Consider the following 18071-nt stretch of genomic DNA (forward strand, 5'->3'; position numbering starts at 1 on the left):
CTACTTTGAAAAAACTACAACCCCCGGGAAACAATCGCAGTTTGTAATTGACAATCAACCTGTCCAATCACAGGGTCTAAAATTTTAACGCTACCGCATTGGGCGGGGCGAAGTATCACAAGAATGGAGGCGATCGGCGGGCAAACGTTTCATTACACGCTTTGTAATGTTAATTCGCGCGGACGCTTGTTAGTTTTTTTAATTTCAGTATTACCCACGGTGAGAGGAGCCTAACAAAAAAATTAATCAAAAGGCCGTGTGGACCAAGAGTGATGACTACACGAGGGATTGTCCAACGAGAGTAAATGAGAGGTAAGGGGGAAGAAGGGCCCGGCCGTTGAAGCCGGAGAGCTTCGGGGAAAAGTGGGTAGCGCCGCCTGACGGACCGCCCGACGAAGCGGGCAGCTGGCATCAGGAAACCGCGGTGCCGAGAAACAGGTCTGCAATATCGGAGGGAGCGCCGCCAACAGCTCTCCATATGCCATCACACGCGGCAAACACTGATATGGATCACATTTGTGAGGATATCAGACAGGGATTTGTTAGTTTATATAGCGTAAAAGATCCTGGTGTTGTGACAGAGGCCCTGATTTTGGTTGACGACTGAAAATTGCCTTGTTTGAAACCGGCTTTTCTCCCTAATATGTGTACGAGTATTACTGTTTGTTTGTTTACACGAAAGATTAAAAGTAAAAATGAAAATCCCTTATTATAAGACGTTTATGGCTTTTCTCGTTTTACATTTTGTTTCCTACAGGTGAAGTTTCAGTGTAGGACTCGCTACTGCCTCACTTGTCCCAAACTCATTGCTATAATGGCTGAGCAGCAGCAACAGGAGGAAGCGGAGGGAGTGTATGTGGAGCACCAGTATATGTGCAGCGAGTGCCACCAGCTTTTCAACACCCTGGAGGATGTGCTGGTGCATCAGCAGATCCACATGGGCCAAGAAGGGGAGGGTGAGGTAACGGAGGCCATGACCATCCACGGTGTCCCAGAGGTGGGCCAGAGTCAGCAGTACCAGTGTCTGGAGTGTGGGAGCCTCCTCATGAACCCAGAGGAGCTGTTGCAGCACCAGGAGATGCACATGAGAGAGGTTGGAATTGAGGTGGAGCAACAAGGTATGAGATTTATTTGTGTTTTTGATCATGTATGAAAAACTGGAGTGTTAGGATATTGGTGCTTCACTTACATGGCTACTTTAAGACATCACTAACCACCTTTGTTTATCACCATTGTATAGAGCTGTGTGAGGTTATGGAGGCGGAGGAAGCTGGATCAGAGGCCCAGGTGGCGGGACCTGTGCAGTACCAGTGTCTTGACTGCCTGGCTCTGTTTGACTCACCTGAGACCTGGCTGGAGCACCGGCGGACCCACAGCAGGAGCAGCACACACAGTAACACCGAGACCACAGTAAGAGAGCCAAAGCACACTGTGACACAGTGTTAAAATATTAATTGGTGTTCTACTCATTAGTATGGCAGGTGTAGTTCCATTTGTTAATGTCTCAAATATGTATAATTAAACAAAAGAACCAATGTGGTTCCCCTCCAGGCTGGTCCCACAGATGGTGTAATGTGAATGGGTTATTGGGGTTATGTTTTTTTGTTTGTTTGTTTGGGTGGGGTGGGTTGTGCCAGGATTTCCTTTTATCAGGCTTTCAGACAATCCTGGTAAAGACTCTGGTGCTGATGATTGAGATAGTAAAATAAGTTAGAGGTATTTCCCAAACTGTCACCTTCATTAGATAAATTTGGTCAGGATGTTCAGGAATAACCCAGGAACCATGAAGTTTGCAGATGCCCACATGGACAAGCCAAATACTTATTACAAATACAAGACAAAAGTTGAAGTGTTTGGCCGGGTGTGTTTGGAGGTGTAATGGTGAGGCCAACTGTCAAGCATGGTGGTGGCGGTAGCATCATGCTCTGGGGTTGTTTAGTTGCCACTGGTACTGGAACATTGCACAAAGGGGATGGAATATTGAAGGAGGAGGACTACCTTCAAATTCTTTTAACTTCACCTAAAGCCAACAGTTAGACTTTGAAACTTGGATGCAGTTGGGTTTTCCAATAGGACAATGATCCCAAACACACTTCAAAACTGGCTTTAAATTGATAAAGCAGGCTAACTTCTGGAATGGTTTTCCCAAAGCTCTGACCTCAGTCCTATTGGAAATTTGTTGACTAAGTTTAAAAGCCAGGTCTGTGCTAGGAAGCCAACCAAGAAGAGTGGTCAAATATCCAGCCAGACGCTCGATGATGGAAAAACCAAAAACATCTGGTTGAAGTGCGACTTGATGAGGGGCATTTAAGTTTGCACAACATACATGTATATGATTTTAAAGTCATTCCACCCCTGAAACGGAACAGTTCAAAGAAATCATTAGAAGCCAGAAACCACCATGACATTCACATCCATGATGAATGTATGTGAACGTCTGAGCACAGTGTGTTCCTGTGACCGTAGTTCTAGTTCTGCTGTTCTTGTGTCAAGCCTCAAGACATCCAATCTGCAAAAATATATCAAATATTTAATAATTAGAGGAACTTAGGAAAGGAGAAAATGTCAATTTTGTTTATTTTGTGGTGCATTTGATGCTTTTAATTCAGAAATTCATGTTTTTGTTGCCTTGCAACAGGAGTACGTGTTACAGCCGGACGGCACCGTCACTCCACTGACCAACGTGCAGAACTACGTGTTGAGTGAGCAGCAGGCTGGAGAAATCTTGGCTCAGGTACTTTGATTTAAACCCTGAGACGACACACAGGGGTGGGAATTGTTTTGAATTTTTTCTCTGAACATTTCCGTGTGTTTTGCAGGTGCTCGCTCATCAGCAGCAGCAACAACAGCAGAGGAAACACCATTCTGCATCTAAACCTGCTGCACCCTCCCGCTCCTCTCTGCTGCCTCCTGTAACTCCGACTCCAGGATCTGCCACTATGCACCTACAGATCCTGACAGCTCAAGCTCTGGCAGATAGCTCCACCACTCCTGGTCGCCGGCGCTCCAAGCTGCCCGCTCTGTTACCCTCTGTGGGCCACAGCTCCTCAGTAAAGCTGGAGAATGGCATCCAGAGACTGGAGTTGAGGCTGGCCCCAGGTGTCCACCCTGACAGCCAGCAGCAGCAGCCAACAGAGGTGGTGGTAATCCACCCGTACGAATGCTCAGAGTGCTCCCTTCTCTTCCAGACACCGGAGGACTTCCTCCAACACCAGGGAGATCACTTCCTGGGCCAGGACAAAGAGAGCGGCGAGCCAGGGGTCATGAGTGGCATTGAGGAGGTGCGATGGAGGGAGGAGATGACCGAGAAGGTGGATGACATACGCATCAGAGGAGCAGAGAAAAAAACTGCTGTGTGGGCTAAACCCCAACAGTGTGAGCTCTGTAACCGAACTTTCACCTCAGTCAACCGGCTGGCCGCTCACAAGCGCGTGCATGAACAGGGAACACACGAATGTCCGGAGTGTGGGAAGGTATTCAAGAAGGCCACATCACTGCAGACGCACATGCGCACGCACTCTGGCGTGGCCCGATATCTTTGTGTGGACTGTGGCAACGGCTACACCACCGAGATGACTCTGATCATGCACAGGTGAGTGCTTGGTAACACCAAGGCAGACAAAAAACCTTTCACCCCAAAATCAAATGTTTTGTCTCTGACCTGTAGCGCTGTTTGTCAGTCTGAATTATGGAGAGGTGAACTTCCCAGAAATTTTCTGCCTTTTTCTTGACTAGAATGGAAATGTATGGCTTCTGATTAACCTCGCATATCTTCTCACAACCCATGAAAAATTTCGCAAACCTAGTTGTGAGCACTTTAAATTCAACTCGGGTTTAATTATATAGCACCAGTTCACAGCAGCAGTTACCTAAAGGCTGGTTGTACCACATATTTTATAAACTGCCTACATCTGACAATAGAGCTCACTGCAGGTATACAGGCCATTCCCAGACTGCAGATCGACTACCGCTGCTGGATCATAAACTGCAGCATAACTAAGGGAGGACTCAGGGTTACCTAAACCAGGCCAAACTATATACTTTATCAGTTCAGTTTTATTTATATAGCGCCAAATCACAACAACAGTCACCTCATGGCGCTTTATATTGTAAGGTAGACCCTACAATAATACATACAGAGAAACCCCCAACAATCATATGACCCCCCTATGAGCAAGTACTTTGGCGACAGTGGGAAGGAAAAACTCCCTTTTAACAGGAAGAAACCCCCGGGAGAATCGGGCTCTGGGGGGCATCTGCTGCGACCGGTTGGGCAGAGAGGAAGAAGACAGGACAAAAGACATGCTGTGGAAGAGAGACAGAGATTAATAACAAGTATGATTCACTGCAGAGAGGTCTGTTAACACATAGTGAGAAAGGTGACTGAAGAAGAAATACTCAGTGCATCATGGGAATCCCCCGGCAGCCTACGCCTATTGCAGCATAACTAAGGGAGGATTCTGGGTCACCTGGTCCAGCCCTAACTATATGCTTTAGCAAAAAGGAAAGTTTTAAGCCTAATCTTAAAACTAGAGATAGTGTCTGTCTCCCGAATCCAAACTGGAAGCTGGTTCCACAGAAGAGGGGCCTGAAAACTGAAGGCTCTCCCTCCCATTCTACTTTTAAATACTCTTGGAACAACAAGTAGGCCTGCAGAGCGAGAGCGAAGTGCTCTAATAGGGTGATATGGTACTACAAGGTCATTCAGATAAGATGGGGCCTGATTATTTAAGACCTTGTATGTGAGGAGCAAGACTTTAAATTCAATTCTGGTTTTAACAGGAAGCCAATGAAGAGAAGCCAGTAGGGGAGAAATATGCTCTCTCTTTCTAGTCCCTGTCAGGACTCTCACTGCAGCATTTTGGATTAGCTGAAGGCTTTTCAGGGAGTTTTTTGGACATCCTGATAATAAAGAATTACAGTAGTCCAGCCTGGAAGTAATAAATGTGTGAACTCATTTTTGAGCATCATTCTGAGACAGGATATTTGTAACTTTAGAGATATTGTACAAATGGAAGAAAGCAGTGCTGCATATTTGTTTGGTCAAGAATAAATGCAACATTCTTCAGTGTTATTGGGGGCCAAGAGAAGGCCGAGTACGATAACCTCAGTTTTATCTGAATTTAGAAGCAGGAGATTAGACGTCAGCCAGGTCTTTACGTCTTTGAGACATTCCTGCAGTTTATCTATCCATGAAAAATAAGTTAAAGCTGGCTATCTATGCCTTCTAATAGTACTGCCCAAGGGAAGGATGTATGTTAATAAAAATTGGACCTCGCACTGAACCCTCTGGAACTCCATAATTAATCTCAGTTGTTGAGGAGGACTGCCAATTTACATGAACAAATTGAAATCTTATCAGCACGATCTAATCTCTGTAATAAAATATTATGGTCAACAGTATCGAACACTGCACTTAGGTCTAGCAGGACAAGCTCAGAGATGAGTCCACTGTCAAGATGATCATTTGTAACCTTCACTAACATTGTTTCTGTACTGAGATGAGTTTGAATAAACCATTTCTCTGAAGATGATCATTTATTGGTTAACTGCTCTTTAAAAAAGTGGGAGCTTTGTGTAGAAGTACTTTGTGTCTATACAAAGACAGCATTCATGACCTTGTGACTAGAGCCTCATGCTCATGACAGGATCTAAGCGTTAGTGATGTCTTCTTCAACTCGCTCTTCATTTCTTTAGTTGGTAGAAGCAAATAGTAGAAAGGAAATGGTTCCTACATGGAACTAACACAAAGGTTTGTGTATTTATTTGTTTATTTTCATGATTTCTGGAAAGAGACCAGACACTTTTTAAGATCTAGTTATTTCTATCTCCTTCTCCTGATTTCTTGTAGGAAGTCCCACACTGCAGACCCCCTTCATAAGTGTAATTTCTGCAATAAAACCTTCACTAACATGACCAAGTATCTCTACCACCGTCGAATCCACCTCAACCGTGACACATCTGGAGCATCCATCCCTGTCCCTGCGGTAGTAAAATCAGCACACCACCTTCCTATTGTCTCCACAAACTTCCAAGTTAAAACAACTTTTCAATCTGACGCGTGCCTGTTGTCTTCTCTAGGTCTCGGCTCCGAGACGAGCGTCTGCCTCTGCTCTTGCCATCCTACAAAGAGCAAGAATGAAGAAGTATTTCCCCAATGATGAGGCAAAAATAGACCTGCTGGCTCCTCTCACCGAGGAAGACACGGTAAAATTGGGAGATACTAGACAAAGCCCTCAGAGCAAAGCAGAAAGACGTGAAGATGAGAAGAAGGTGGGGGAAAACAGCATGGAGGTGTCTGAGCCATGTGAAGAAAAACTTGATGATGTGCAGCAGGTGAAAGATGGCTCCGCTACAGAGCCTGCTGCCGGGGGTGACGCGGGTGTGGCGGTGTCCTGTAGCCCCACGGACGAAGCAGACGTTGCCTCGGCTACACCATCGGAAAAGGGGTCCTTTTCCTGTCGTTCGTGCCCTAAAACATTCACCTCGCAACTGCAGCTCGTACAACACCGACGCAAATCCCACGTTCCCGAGCGCAGCTTTGTGTGCGGCATGTGTGGAAAGTCTTTTAAGAAGCAGATCCACGTGCGAAACCACATACGCACGCATACCGGCGAGAGGCCCTTCCAGTGCTCGGACTGCGGCAAAACCTTCTCATCTCTTGCCAACCTGACGAGGCACAACCTCATCCACTCGGGCGTGCGGCCGTACCGCTGCGACGTCTGCCACCGCTCCTTCTCGCAGTCGTCTAACCTCCGTCAGCACAGCCTGCTTCACTCGAGCGCAGCCACGCTGAGCTGCCCAGACTGTCCCGCCACTTTCCGCTGGCCCACTAAGTTGGCAGCACATCGCTTCACACAGCATCCGGGATCTCCAGCGCCTTTTCCCTGTTTTCACTGTGAGGCTGGCTTCCTGACCAATAGGCAGCGAGAAAGCCACTGCCTGCAGGAGCACCCCGGGCTGGTCCAGGCAGCTAAAGAGTCAGAGGAGGGCAAAGAGAATGGCAGCCAAGCAGATGCAGGGAAAGATCTGACCTCGGAGCCCTCCACCTCAACGTCCGAGTCCGGGGATTCATCCAGCCATGTGAGAGGGAGCCTGGATTGCAACGTTTGTGGGAAGAAGCTCAATTCTCCCGCCAATCTACGACTTCACAGGCTGAGCCACTTCACCTTGGGGCCTGGGCGGCCACGGTGCACCCCGGGGAAGAGGCCCAAAGCTCACCAGTGTCCCCTCTGTGGCAAACTGTTTGTGTCGTCCTCCGGAGTGGCGCTTCACCAGCGGGTCCACACAGGTGAACGTCCGTTCCCCTGCCAAGTGTGCGGAAAGCGCTTCCGTCAGAACACGCACCTGCGAGAACACCTGCGCACACATTCGGGTGAAAGGCCGTTCCGCTGCGAGATCTGCGGAAAGGGTTTCATCCAGAGCATGCACCTGGCAGAGCACCGTCGAACGCACACAGGCGAGCGGCCGCACGTGTGTCCCCTGTGTGGCAAAGCCTTCAAGACCTTCTCTAACCTGAGGAACCACAAAAAGACCCACGTGAGGCAGCAGAGGCTGGACGAGGAGGCCGCTGCTCAAGCCGCCCTGGAGGTCAGTTCTGCCGTGGCCGTGGTGGACGCTTCGGCCGTGGAAGTATCCAACGGGCAGCCTCAGGTCATCCAGATCCAGTCCTCTGATCTACAGCAGGTAAGAGATGATTTCCCCCCTTTTTAATCTGTTTTTATCTTAAATTTTAATCTGGTTTAGATGAGGCCTGTTTTTATGCTTTTTAACACAGGTAAAGGTTCACATGTTGAGGTCAGTCTATATTGATATTTCAAATTTCCCTCCTCACAGGCACCAACCATCATGTGTAATGAATTCGGGGAGACGATCGCCATCATTGAGACCAGCGAGGGAGCAGTGCTGCCCCTGGAGCAGGCCCTGGAGATTTATCACACAGCTTTGGAGAACGGACTCGCCATGGACACGGTCGCCGTGGACGGACTGCAGCTCCTCTGAATCACCAAAAAATAAGTTTACCTTTAAAAGCTTTCACGAGTGCTAATTGTGACTTAAAGACTAATCGACTACTGTGAGGAGGAGACTTGAGTACTGAAACCAGCCAATGAACGACTAGATAAGAGTGCTTAAACAAGAGATGAAATAGTTTTGGCAAACAGACCAAAGTACGCCTCCTCCCCTCTTTTAGTGACCTCTGAGATGGCTCGGCATTAAAATCTAATGAAACGATGTTCACTGAAATAAAGGATTTGCTGTTGGTGATGAATAAGGACTACTGGTTGTGCCACAGATCATATTTGTATTATTAATGGTATATTTCATCATTTGGATGTGATTTTGTTTTCCTCTGTTTAAATGTTTGGTCGGCTTGTTAATAAATCTTTTTTTTTTTTTAAGATCATAAGTGTTCATCACATTCCCCATTTTTCTAATCTGCGACTCCTCTTCTCCGTCCTCCTGCCTGTGACCCAGAACAAGGGAAATGAATTTACAAACCACGATGGGAGGTGGTCTCTTCAAACAGCCAGTCCATTATTTATTTTTAAGATGATCAAATGTGCAATTAAAAGTACCCCTAAAATATAAAGCACATCATAAGTACAGCGGTAGTTGGGTCATAACAAAAGTTTACGATGCCATTGTGGCACACATATTTTAGGGAAATCCCCTTCACCTCGCCCGCTCTTCTCACATCGTTGGTGGGAGACATTTAAGAGCAAAGAGCGTGGACAGCCAGGAGATCTCGTGGCTCTGATTTGGGTTTTTCACTGGCATGTTTTGGGTCTCTGAAGTTGTTCATAATAACCTGCAATGAAACAGGCTGAGGTGTCTTTGCATGAGTTGCGTTCAACAGCAATCTGACAAAAAAAAGTGGAATATTCTCAAATAAACAGGTTTAAAAACATTTACTTTATTACAACTCTGCTGGTTTTCCTGTGGCTCTGGCTGCAACATTTTTTCTCCCCATTCATTCATTCATTCATTCATCTTCTGATGGTTATCCAGGTCCTGTCACAGCGGGAGCAGTCTAATTAGGGATACCTACACCTCCCTCTCCCCAGCCACCTCCTCCAGCTCAATCTCGATGACAAATAAGGTCAAGGAAAGGTATGAAGGAGAAGCTTGGTGCTCAGAGAGTTTGACAGCACTTAAAAACTCGCCAGCATGTCCTGGATCTAGCCCAGGGCCTTCTCCCACTTGGAAAATGAATATCATCACATAGTTAGGGAGTTAGAAGTTCAAACCACCTCGCCTGAATCCTTACTCTGTGCAGGAAAACCTTAAAGATGACTGATTTGAACACTTCCATGATAAAAACAACAAATGAGGGAATATATGTTGCAAATCTGGCGCTCCATCCCTCCTGTGGAGTTTCAGAGACTTTGAAGCTCCATCCTAAGCAGCACTGTTGTCCTGCTAAAGGTATAAGGTCATCCAGCACCTCACCATGTTTGGTTCCCAGACAGTTTACACCCAGTCTTAAACCCTGCTGAAAAAAAGGTTTATGGTCTTAAAACTGTGCCTTTGGGTTTTTCCTTTAATCTGCCACTGATCTATCGTCCATAAAACCCCACTTTTCACAATGCCAGCAATAAAATCACTTTAATTGAACACCTATTTTTATTTGCATACTGAAAGATACAGATACAAACTTAATTTATATAAATTCCTCTCCTGCATACTGGAACAGCAAAACAAGGAGTAAAACACAAAAACATTAATAGCCATATTTATTATAGTTGCTTTTTTTCCCATTTCATGTGTTTTACCTTCAGTAATGGTGCCTTAAAAGTCAACTTATGTTCAATGACAGTTTTCCTTATCAATAATATAACGAGTCTACTGACTCTACAGTAATTATTTACAACACAACCAAGTCTTGCACAAAGACACAACCAGTATTATATCCACCCAGCGCTCTTTGATTTGTCACCCTCCCGTCACTTCCCCCGGGTTTCTCTCCGCCCGGCCTAAAAAAGGGAGGTCTAGAAAGAGCAATAAAGTGACAAAGGGAGGAAGGAGGGGAGGAAAGGGGTGGAGGAAGGAGATGTACGTTGAGGCTATAGAGTAAAACTTATCGAGGGACAGAGAGGCATTGCTGGAGGGGTGGGTGTGGGTTGTCTAAAAACCATACGGCTTATTACTGCTGAATGAATATAAAGGTCCACGTCAGGTCTGTCTCTGTTAAAACGAATAATAAAAGAATAAAAGAAAAAAGATTAACTGCACCGCAGGTCCTTGCTGAGGTGAGACGCCAGCCAAGGGAAGACTACAACGGAGGAACTGTACAGGTGTGGAGCAGCATCTCTCACCTGCCTCCAAAAGTATATAAAAACAAAAAAACAGAAAGAAAGGAAACATCTGCCCGCAATGATAAAAAGAACTAAGGACAGGGATTCACTGCAATGATATGAGTAGTAGTAGTAATAATAATAATAATAATAATAATAGTAACCATAGGAATAGTACAACAACAAAGTGAATATGACAATGTTAAATACAAATCAAATTACTTTAAAAAAAAAAACCCAAAACAAAACGGTAATAAAACTGCTTGGCAACAGAGGATCGAGGTCCTACGAGTAAGAGCCTGGATGTGCCCGATGACTCTGACATTCCTTCCTTCAATGGCTAGCGAATGAGAGGCACAGGAATGCTCGTCCCTACCCGCTGGCATGTGCTAGGGTCAGTCGCGAGGAGGGAGGAGGCCAGTCAGGTAACTGCAGGAATGATGGCACTGCCAGAAGTCCACTTAAATTTCAGTCAGTTTTTCAGTCACTCCCAGTAGGCCTCTCCTGAAGGTCTACATATGAGTGGACCCCCCCCCACAAGAACTTTTCCAGGTCCACTGCAACAACTTGTCAAATTCAAATCAATTCTGGCTGTTGAGGGCCCAGCCCCCGAATGTCAGCAGAAAAACAAAGACGAGCTCACAACAGTTAGTCACTAGGTACAGGTTTGTTCCTCGAGCAGGTACTGAACTGCTTTTACTCCTCTAAAACTATTAAAAACAAAACAAATATCAAACCCTACGACGTCTTCTCTTAAAACCGCCCGCTTTTCACTGTCTCAGAAAGGGTTGAGCGTGTTTCTCCCTCCAAAATGGGAAGACTTTCTTCTTCAAGGCAAATGAGTGCAGCTGTACACAATGGTCCTTCGTTTACTGGCATCAATGGGAGCTTTCTCCAAGGTGGGTTAATACAGAGTGCTAATTCAAGTGTGAGAATTCAAAGTTTTCCAGGGTGTATGTGTGGTGGTTTTTGTGCCACTGGTTTTTAAGATGTTCTTTTTAAATTTTTTGTTTATTTTTTGGTACAATGGTCACAGATTATTAAAAAAAATAGGTCCCGACATTGCATACAAATGTCTCTCACTCTCAGAATTCGAATGCCGATGATGGGAAGAAATCGTGATCTGGCAAGAGCAGAGTGGAGACTATTGATAAGGAAAAGTGCATAGGGGGAGGTGGCACACAGACACCGGTTGGGTCAATTGAACTCGCCGGCTCCCCTCATCTAGAAGAATCATGTGAATCACGAGGATCCTCCGGGCTCGCTTCTGTCCCGTGTTCCATGTCTTCATCCTGTGGGTCTCCACCCGCTCTCAAAGATCCTTCCCCTGACTGAGACCCAGAAGGTCCAGCGATGGAGCCGGCTGAGTCTGAGCCGCCTAAAATAGAGATGTCGGAAGGAGCAGCTGTCTGCATGATCTTCTGCCGCACCTCCCTGATCTTCAGCTGCAGACACACCTTGGTGGGGAATATATCTGAGTATCTCGTCTGGAAGGCTGCAGTGGCCTGAGCTGTAGACAAAAGATGAAATCACCAGGAAGTTACAACCAGAATGAAGAACCAGAAATCTGTGACTGTGTGTGTGAGAGAGAGAAAGGTTGGTGGGTGCGTCTTACCTGATGGGAAGAAGCCCTGCTCCTGGAACAGCTGCATGACCAGTGCTCTCCTCTGGTCCAGCGTTCGGCGCAGGGAAGTGTACGGCACCTTATCAAACTCCAGTTCAGTCAAGATGTCTTCTCCATCTGGTGCTGGGAAAGAAGCTGGAGATTATAAACCATTAGATCCCTGAGAGGAATTTGAATTAATTTTAACATCACAGTGACATTAAATAATAACGAATTAAATGAATTTAAAAAGGAGGTCATCAATACACAAAAGATAAAAATCCCCACCTAAAAACAAGCTCTTCATTAATCCTTAACCCTCTCGTTACATTTCTACATCAAGACAGGCATCACAGCTCACTATGAACTATTAACATTAAAGGAGACCTACAGTATCATGCTTAACTGTCTTGCACATACCACTGTTACAATAGTGCATGTTCATATTAAAAACAGGCAAGTTTAAAATAATGAGGTTAGCGTGTAAAAAATTAGGGATAATATTCAGTGTGATCAGCAATAGCCTACCATTGATTTTTAGCTAATTTCCCCATTAATGCATTAAAATAGATTATTTTTTATGATCCTGATAAGAGTTGAATTGATTTTTAAATGTAATTTTTATTTTTAAGGCATTACAGAATGTGAACAACGATTCTTTAAAAGGGTACTTTAACCTACTTCCTGTTCACCCCAGTAACGATGGTGTTAGCTACCAGCTATCACCAAGGAGGACAACGGTATGATCGAACTGTAGAGATTACTGAACCTTGTGAACCTAAAGCTCAGGCTTCGTACTGCTATAAAGGCCATAGGTATAGACAGTCTTTCTAATTTCCTGTCTTTATGATGTTACTGAGAACAGATCTAATTTCTGGCTGTGATCACAGGAGCCCCACCTGCTCTGATCTGTGTGTGACAGGCAGCCAATGAGAAGAAAACTGGCTTAAGTGGGAGGAGCTAAATCAGCTTGCTTTAGTCTGCACTAATTCTGAACTGTGAATCATGCAAAGCTGGAAGTGACAGGTCCACTTTAAGTATATGAGAATATTGCATCTTGTCCTTGCTGTTCTGTGTGCTCTACCTGCTCTGTCAAAGGTGAAGATGTCCCCCTCGCATTTAGCGGCACTTTTAGGCGTGCTGGGCTCGGAGCTACAGCTGGAACGCCGCCGACTCTTCCTCTTTGGGGAGATTTGCTCGTCTGTAGCAGAGTCCAAATCTAGAAGCAGAAGGGAGACAAATGTAAATCAAAGCAAACACAATGAGAGATATAAATAAAATGAGCATTATTTTCAACAGTTTGGATGTTAAAGTAAAAATTATAATGCACTATTGAAGTCCAGGAATTATCAGCAGAAAGCCAAAGAAACTGCTCTACAGACACCAGCCTCAAAGTATCCCAAAGTGCTTTGTGTGACCTGTTGAGTTCTTCCTCTTGCGGCGATAGCTCCCCAGAATGGCACGAGGTGAGGTGGCCAGGCTCTGCAGAGTCGGTGACGGCAAAACCTCCTCGGGTCGAAACTCTGGCAGCTCGGCAAATCGTTCCTCAAAGTACACCTCTGACAACACCCTTCCAGTCCAACACACACACAAAGACAGAATACACAGTATATATACACCGTCCATCAATAATTCAAACACAGAGGTTTACAGAGGCATTAACTCACTTATCAACAGAGTCAAAGGTCTTCTTCAGAGGTGGTGGGCGGGCTTTGACCTTTTTGGGTGTGGGACATTCTTTGTCAGTCTGTGGAGGTGGCAGGGCGGGCTCTGTGGCTGATGGAGGAGGGAGAGGAGAGGAGGGGAGGGACTCCTTCCACCCAGCCTGCACAGGAAATTCAATACAGGCATTTTATTCAAGAACACAGAGGCACTACACGTGCACTACGGCTCAGTACTTTATTCTGGTAGTGTTTGAAGTAAAAGCCAGAATGTGATGCTCCCTCACCTCTTTGGCGGTTGTGCTTTCCCTGTTTCTTGAGTCAGAGGAGTCTCCAGCACTGGAGCCCTCCAGTGAGGATGCTGGTTCCTCTGTGGGATGTGCTGATGGAGACGCCGTCTGCCCCGGCGGTTCAAGATCAAAGGCAAAATGACTGTTGGCTGCAGCTTCCCTTTCCCTCTCCTTTTCTCGCTCTCTCTCTCGCTCCCGCTCTCGCTCCTTGTCTTTGTCACGCTCTCTCTCCTTCCCTCGGCCTCCTCCTTCATAGCTGCCTACGGGAATGGTGGCCACTGTTGCCTTCACTTTCTGTGGGACCCTGACTGGAAGCAGGGTGAGTTTGGGTGTGCCTGGTGTGCTTCCTGTAAAAAAGAAAAGAAATAAAAATACTTATGAATGAAAGTATTTGCTCACTCATTCAAGCAATGAACTTTAGTGGCAGGTTAAAAAACAGTGGGTGCAGTTGTACCGAGTGTTTGGATCTGAAGCGAAGGACTGCAGGGCCTTATGGAGCCAGCAGAGCCACTGGGAGGCGCCGCTGAGCTGCTGGAGGGCTGCGTCTGCCTCTCAAGCTGTCTTTCCGAATGTGTCAGCAGTTCTGCCTGCCTCTCCGTCTGCCTGTCAGTTTGTCGATCCGCAGGTCTGTCCGGAGGCAGGTGCCTGTCAGTCTGTCTGTCCGGATGTGGGTGCGTGATGATGGAGGGGGTTGCTGTGTGTTTGGGCAGGATGTGGGGAGAAGCGCTCGACGGGCTGGAGACAGAGTAGACCACGCTGGGGGGTACTGCTGCCATGGAGACCACCCCTGTTGCCATGGTGACGCTAGGTGAAGGAGGGTAGATGGCAGTTACTATCTGGCCCCCGGAGCCTGAAGCAGGGGCTGAGGTGGAGGGCTGTGGAGACTGAGCTGTGGCCAGGAGTGGTGGTTGACCTGGATGAAGGAGACAGGAAACCAAGAGGGCAAAAAGAACCTCATAATTTTCCACATCGCTATGATGATCTGCGACATTTTCAACACGATGAATACCTATTCCTTCTCTTCTCTCAATAATCTGACAAATTACAGTCTTTATTGACAACTATCAATCCAGATTTCCACCTGGACTCGATGAACCAAGATTTTACTGAGATATGTTTGTTTATGTATTTAAGCAAAATAGAAATGCAAATATTAAAGGCAAAAATACAGGCTAACACTGCTAACAGTACTTTTTGTTCATGTATTCCCTTCATGTCATATGAGAATAAATAAAATGTACAAACTGGATTAGCCCAGGTTTAACAGCACTAATGCTTACTTTACTCAAAACTACTCATAAGTTAATGTATATTTCTCTGCTGCTCTGCAAGGCTGAGGGTGTAACTGATGAGGTTATTTACACATAATTAACACTGACTCACTTCATTTATGGATGACTGAAATTACTTAATGCATATATGCTTTGGACTAAATTATAAAATTTGTGTTTTAATTCAAAGGCCATTTAACCTAAATGAAAATGATAACTTTATTTATAGACTCTTGTGGTTTGTTGCATGTATTTTTTTAACAAGTTAATAAAAAAATAGTTAAAAATCAGACTTAATTTTGGCAATAGCTCTATAAAGTAGTGATTTATAAATTGGCCTAAGAAAATAAAAAAAATCACCGGTTCAATGGAGTCGATGGAATCCACTCTCCCACAGTACCATGCACTAAATAAATGCTGGAAAAAGTTTTACCGCAGATGAAGGTTACTACTGAAAAGAGACACTGGGAAGCAAACAATATCCACGTGTTGTTTAACTAACAGAGTATGAAATGGAAGTATACAATATTCAATTATGCAGAGGCTTATTTTTACTATATATGCATATATAGGTGGTGAAGAGGTCAAGCTTAGTCTTTTCCCAGCACTTCAGTACATCTAATACCGAGAGATATCCGCTCTCTTACTCTGCAGTAATCATATGATATCTCGTAAGAGCTGAGAGATGTAGTTCTGCATTAAGATTTTTCATCTCTGTCAAATGTGCTTTCTGTGTGCACTTTGCATGTTTTCCCTTTGCCTCTGGCTTCCTCCCACAGTCTACACACATACATGTTAGGTTAAGTGGTGACTCTAACTGGCTATGATAAAAGTGTACAGAGTGAAAAAGCTTTATAATGTGAATTTTAGTCTAAAGTGCTCGAGTGGCTAATAAGACTAGAAAACTACTATATAAACGCAAGTATGTTGTGTACTACAAATCCAAAAATGAAAAGTCAGAGAGGAAAATGGGGAATGGAAGAGTGCATGGACATGGATTTCTACAGCTGAACTTTAGCCTATAAAATGGCTGTTTTTGATTAGGTAAGGTTTAGTTTAGTTAAAATGGGAACGGGCCTTTTTTTAAGCTTCATTTGTTATCAAAACAGGCTAAACTTAAGCATTTGTACAAACACAGGTAGGATTCAAAATGGCCTGTGTGTCTTCATAGCTACTGGACATTTCCACTTGACAACTGTTCCATTTTGTTGGTGCTAAAAGTTTAAAAAGTAAATCATTTCTCTTTTTTCCCCCCAATGGTGGTCTAAATGAATCAAAAACATTTATTATTGTAATGAAAAGGGATTGTTAACGGACTGAATAATCATAAACAGCCTACTGCAGAGAACTAACGAGTGGTAAAAGATTGACCCTTATTAGTAATGTTAATGTATACTTAAAATGCTGTGTCACCTTTGTTATATCTCTTATTTTTACACCACATTAAGTTATATTTACTTTCATTTTTGTCTTCGGGTCCAAACTGGCTCTTGATAGTAAAAGCTGTTGAACCCTGTGCTCTATAAATAGACTGAATTTACAACTTGGGCCAAGAGTTAAACAAGTTTGTGAACTTTGCTCACTGTGGCCTGTAACTGTATAAGCTCATGGAAATACTCAGAGACATAATAGTCTAGTAGATTTCATATATTAGGTAAGAGCATTGGAAAACCTGTTTTCTGGGTCAGAGTGAGGGGCTACCTTGCCTACATGTGGAGGCAGGAGCACCACATTTAAACGGAAAGAAACATCCCCCAATTCAGACTATTAACATGAGCTTTCATGAGGGCACAAAATCATCCATTTTCCCCCCACAGCTGACACCATATACCCCAACACCGTAACAGCTTCGGCCAGCTGATGTAAGATCTTAGCCGAGACCCTCTTTTCCTCTACATCTCTGCTGTGTTGCTCTTTGCATTTCCAGGTGCTTTGATCATGCTGCTTCCCGGCTGTGCAGCTCTCCCCTGCAGGTCCTCTAACCCTGAACTCAGGACGTTCTGTCAGCGCTCCTCTTCACCAAAAACTAGCTTTACAAATGGTTTTGTAGTAAATCATTGTTTACAAAAAGGTTTGTCCTCCAGCTTTTCTCAACGTCTTTGACACTGTTGTGTAACGAAGTGTGCCATCGACCAGTAACAACCTGTGTTTTGTAATTTTAGTGTAGTGTTACTGCTAAAAATTCAAATGAATGCTAAACCAAGATGAAAAAGCAACTTGGAAAGTCAGGGAAAGTTGAGTTGTTGATCTCATCCTCAAAAACATCATATCCACCATGTAAAGTGAACATTAGAAGAATTTGTTTAACAATGATAAAAATGAATTTACTTTGTCATGTGACAGTTTTTAACGATTTGTTGACCTCCTCGTACAGTGACCTAGATTCGTTATTTATTAGCCTAAAAGCCTATAATAAAATAATTCTAAACACGAAGAAGCTATCAATGTTTTACTTAAAGCAGATATTTTGAACTCAGGACCATCCAAAGAGCACATGAATGCAGGGTTAGTGTATGTTTCAGCTAGCAGAAAAGGTCATCAGTCATCAATGCACTTTGATGCTGGCATTGTTACATCAACATTATTCAGAGGGCCATATGTGACCCACACAGTATGATGTATTCAAAATACAGAATTGCTGTATTAAAAACAAAACAAAAAAACAACCCAGGATCTTTGGATTATTTTTTCCACGGCTCTGACCTGCAATCAGCGGCTGTACAAGCGTCTGTCCAGGCGGGGCAATGGCTGTGAACCCAAGAGTTGCAAGGGGCGCGGGTACGTATGCAGACCCAGGAACTGGCAGAGCTTGCTGCGAAGGGGAGGAGGCTGTTGCATTGGAGACTAGAGGCAAGGTGGATGGTACCCCTGGAGTGGACTGGACGTAGGTGATCCTGGACAGGAGGTACAGATACAGGTGAGGTGATTATTATAAAATGAAAAAAACAACA

At 44.7% G+C, this 18071-nt stretch overlaps 2 protein-coding genes across 8 annotated transcripts in view; one reads left to right on the plus strand and one right to left on the minus strand.

Annotated features, from left to right (window-relative positions):
* The first annotated feature begins 79 nt into the window (after positions 1-79).
* znf526 (zinc finger protein 526) lies at positions 80-8276 on the plus strand. Of its 2 annotated transcripts, none has more exons than XM_005731830.2 (8): positions 80-312; positions 758-1118; positions 1241-1410; positions 2639-2734; positions 2820-3592; positions 5852-5987; positions 6082-7686; positions 7837-8276. In XM_005731830.2, the coding sequence occupies exons 2-8, from the start codon at positions 815-817 to the stop codon at positions 7999-8001; spliced, it is 3249 nt and encodes a 1082-aa protein (XP_005731887.1). In that variant the 5' UTR covers positions 80-312; positions 758-814; the 3' UTR covers positions 8002-8276. The 2 variants fall into 2 exon arrangements, with proteins under 2 accessions (XP_005731887.1, XP_005731888.1); XM_005731831.2 differs by lacking the exon at positions 80-312 and adding an exon at positions 340-647.
* A 1329-nt stretch (positions 8277-9605) lies between these two features.
* The window catches only part of cicb (capicua transcriptional repressor b), a 40902-nt gene continuing 32436 nt past the window's right edge, over positions 9606-18071 (minus strand). For 3 of the 6 annotated variants that reach the window (XM_013910531.1, XM_013910529.1, XM_013910530.1), the window contains 8 exons: positions 17824-18014; positions 14304-14762; positions 13847-14196; positions 13566-13723; positions 13317-13477; positions 12983-13117; positions 11911-12054; positions 9606-11805 (listed from right to left, as the gene is read on the minus strand). In XM_013910531.1, the coding sequence (XP_013765985.1) occupies positions 11516-11805; positions 11911-12054; positions 12983-13117; positions 13317-13477; positions 13566-13723; positions 13847-14196; positions 14304-14762; positions 17824-18014 (1888 nt within the window). In that variant the 3' untranslated portion in view covers positions 9606-11515. The remainder of the gene's footprint in view (positions 11806-11910; positions 12055-12982; positions 13118-13316; positions 13478-13565; positions 13724-13846; positions 14197-14303; positions 14763-17823; positions 18015-18071) is intronic. The other 3 variants (XM_005731832.1, XM_013910532.1, XM_013910533.1) reach the window with 3 other exon arrangements.

This window comes from Pundamilia nyererei, unplaced genomic scaffold (genome assembly GCF_000239375.1).
Source record: "Pundamilia nyererei isolate P.nyererei 1_Seehausen unplaced genomic scaffold, PunNye1.0 scaffold00045, whole genome shotgun sequence".
Taxonomy (NCBI): Eukaryota; Metazoa; Chordata; class Actinopteri; order Cichliformes; family Cichlidae; genus Pundamilia; species Pundamilia nyererei.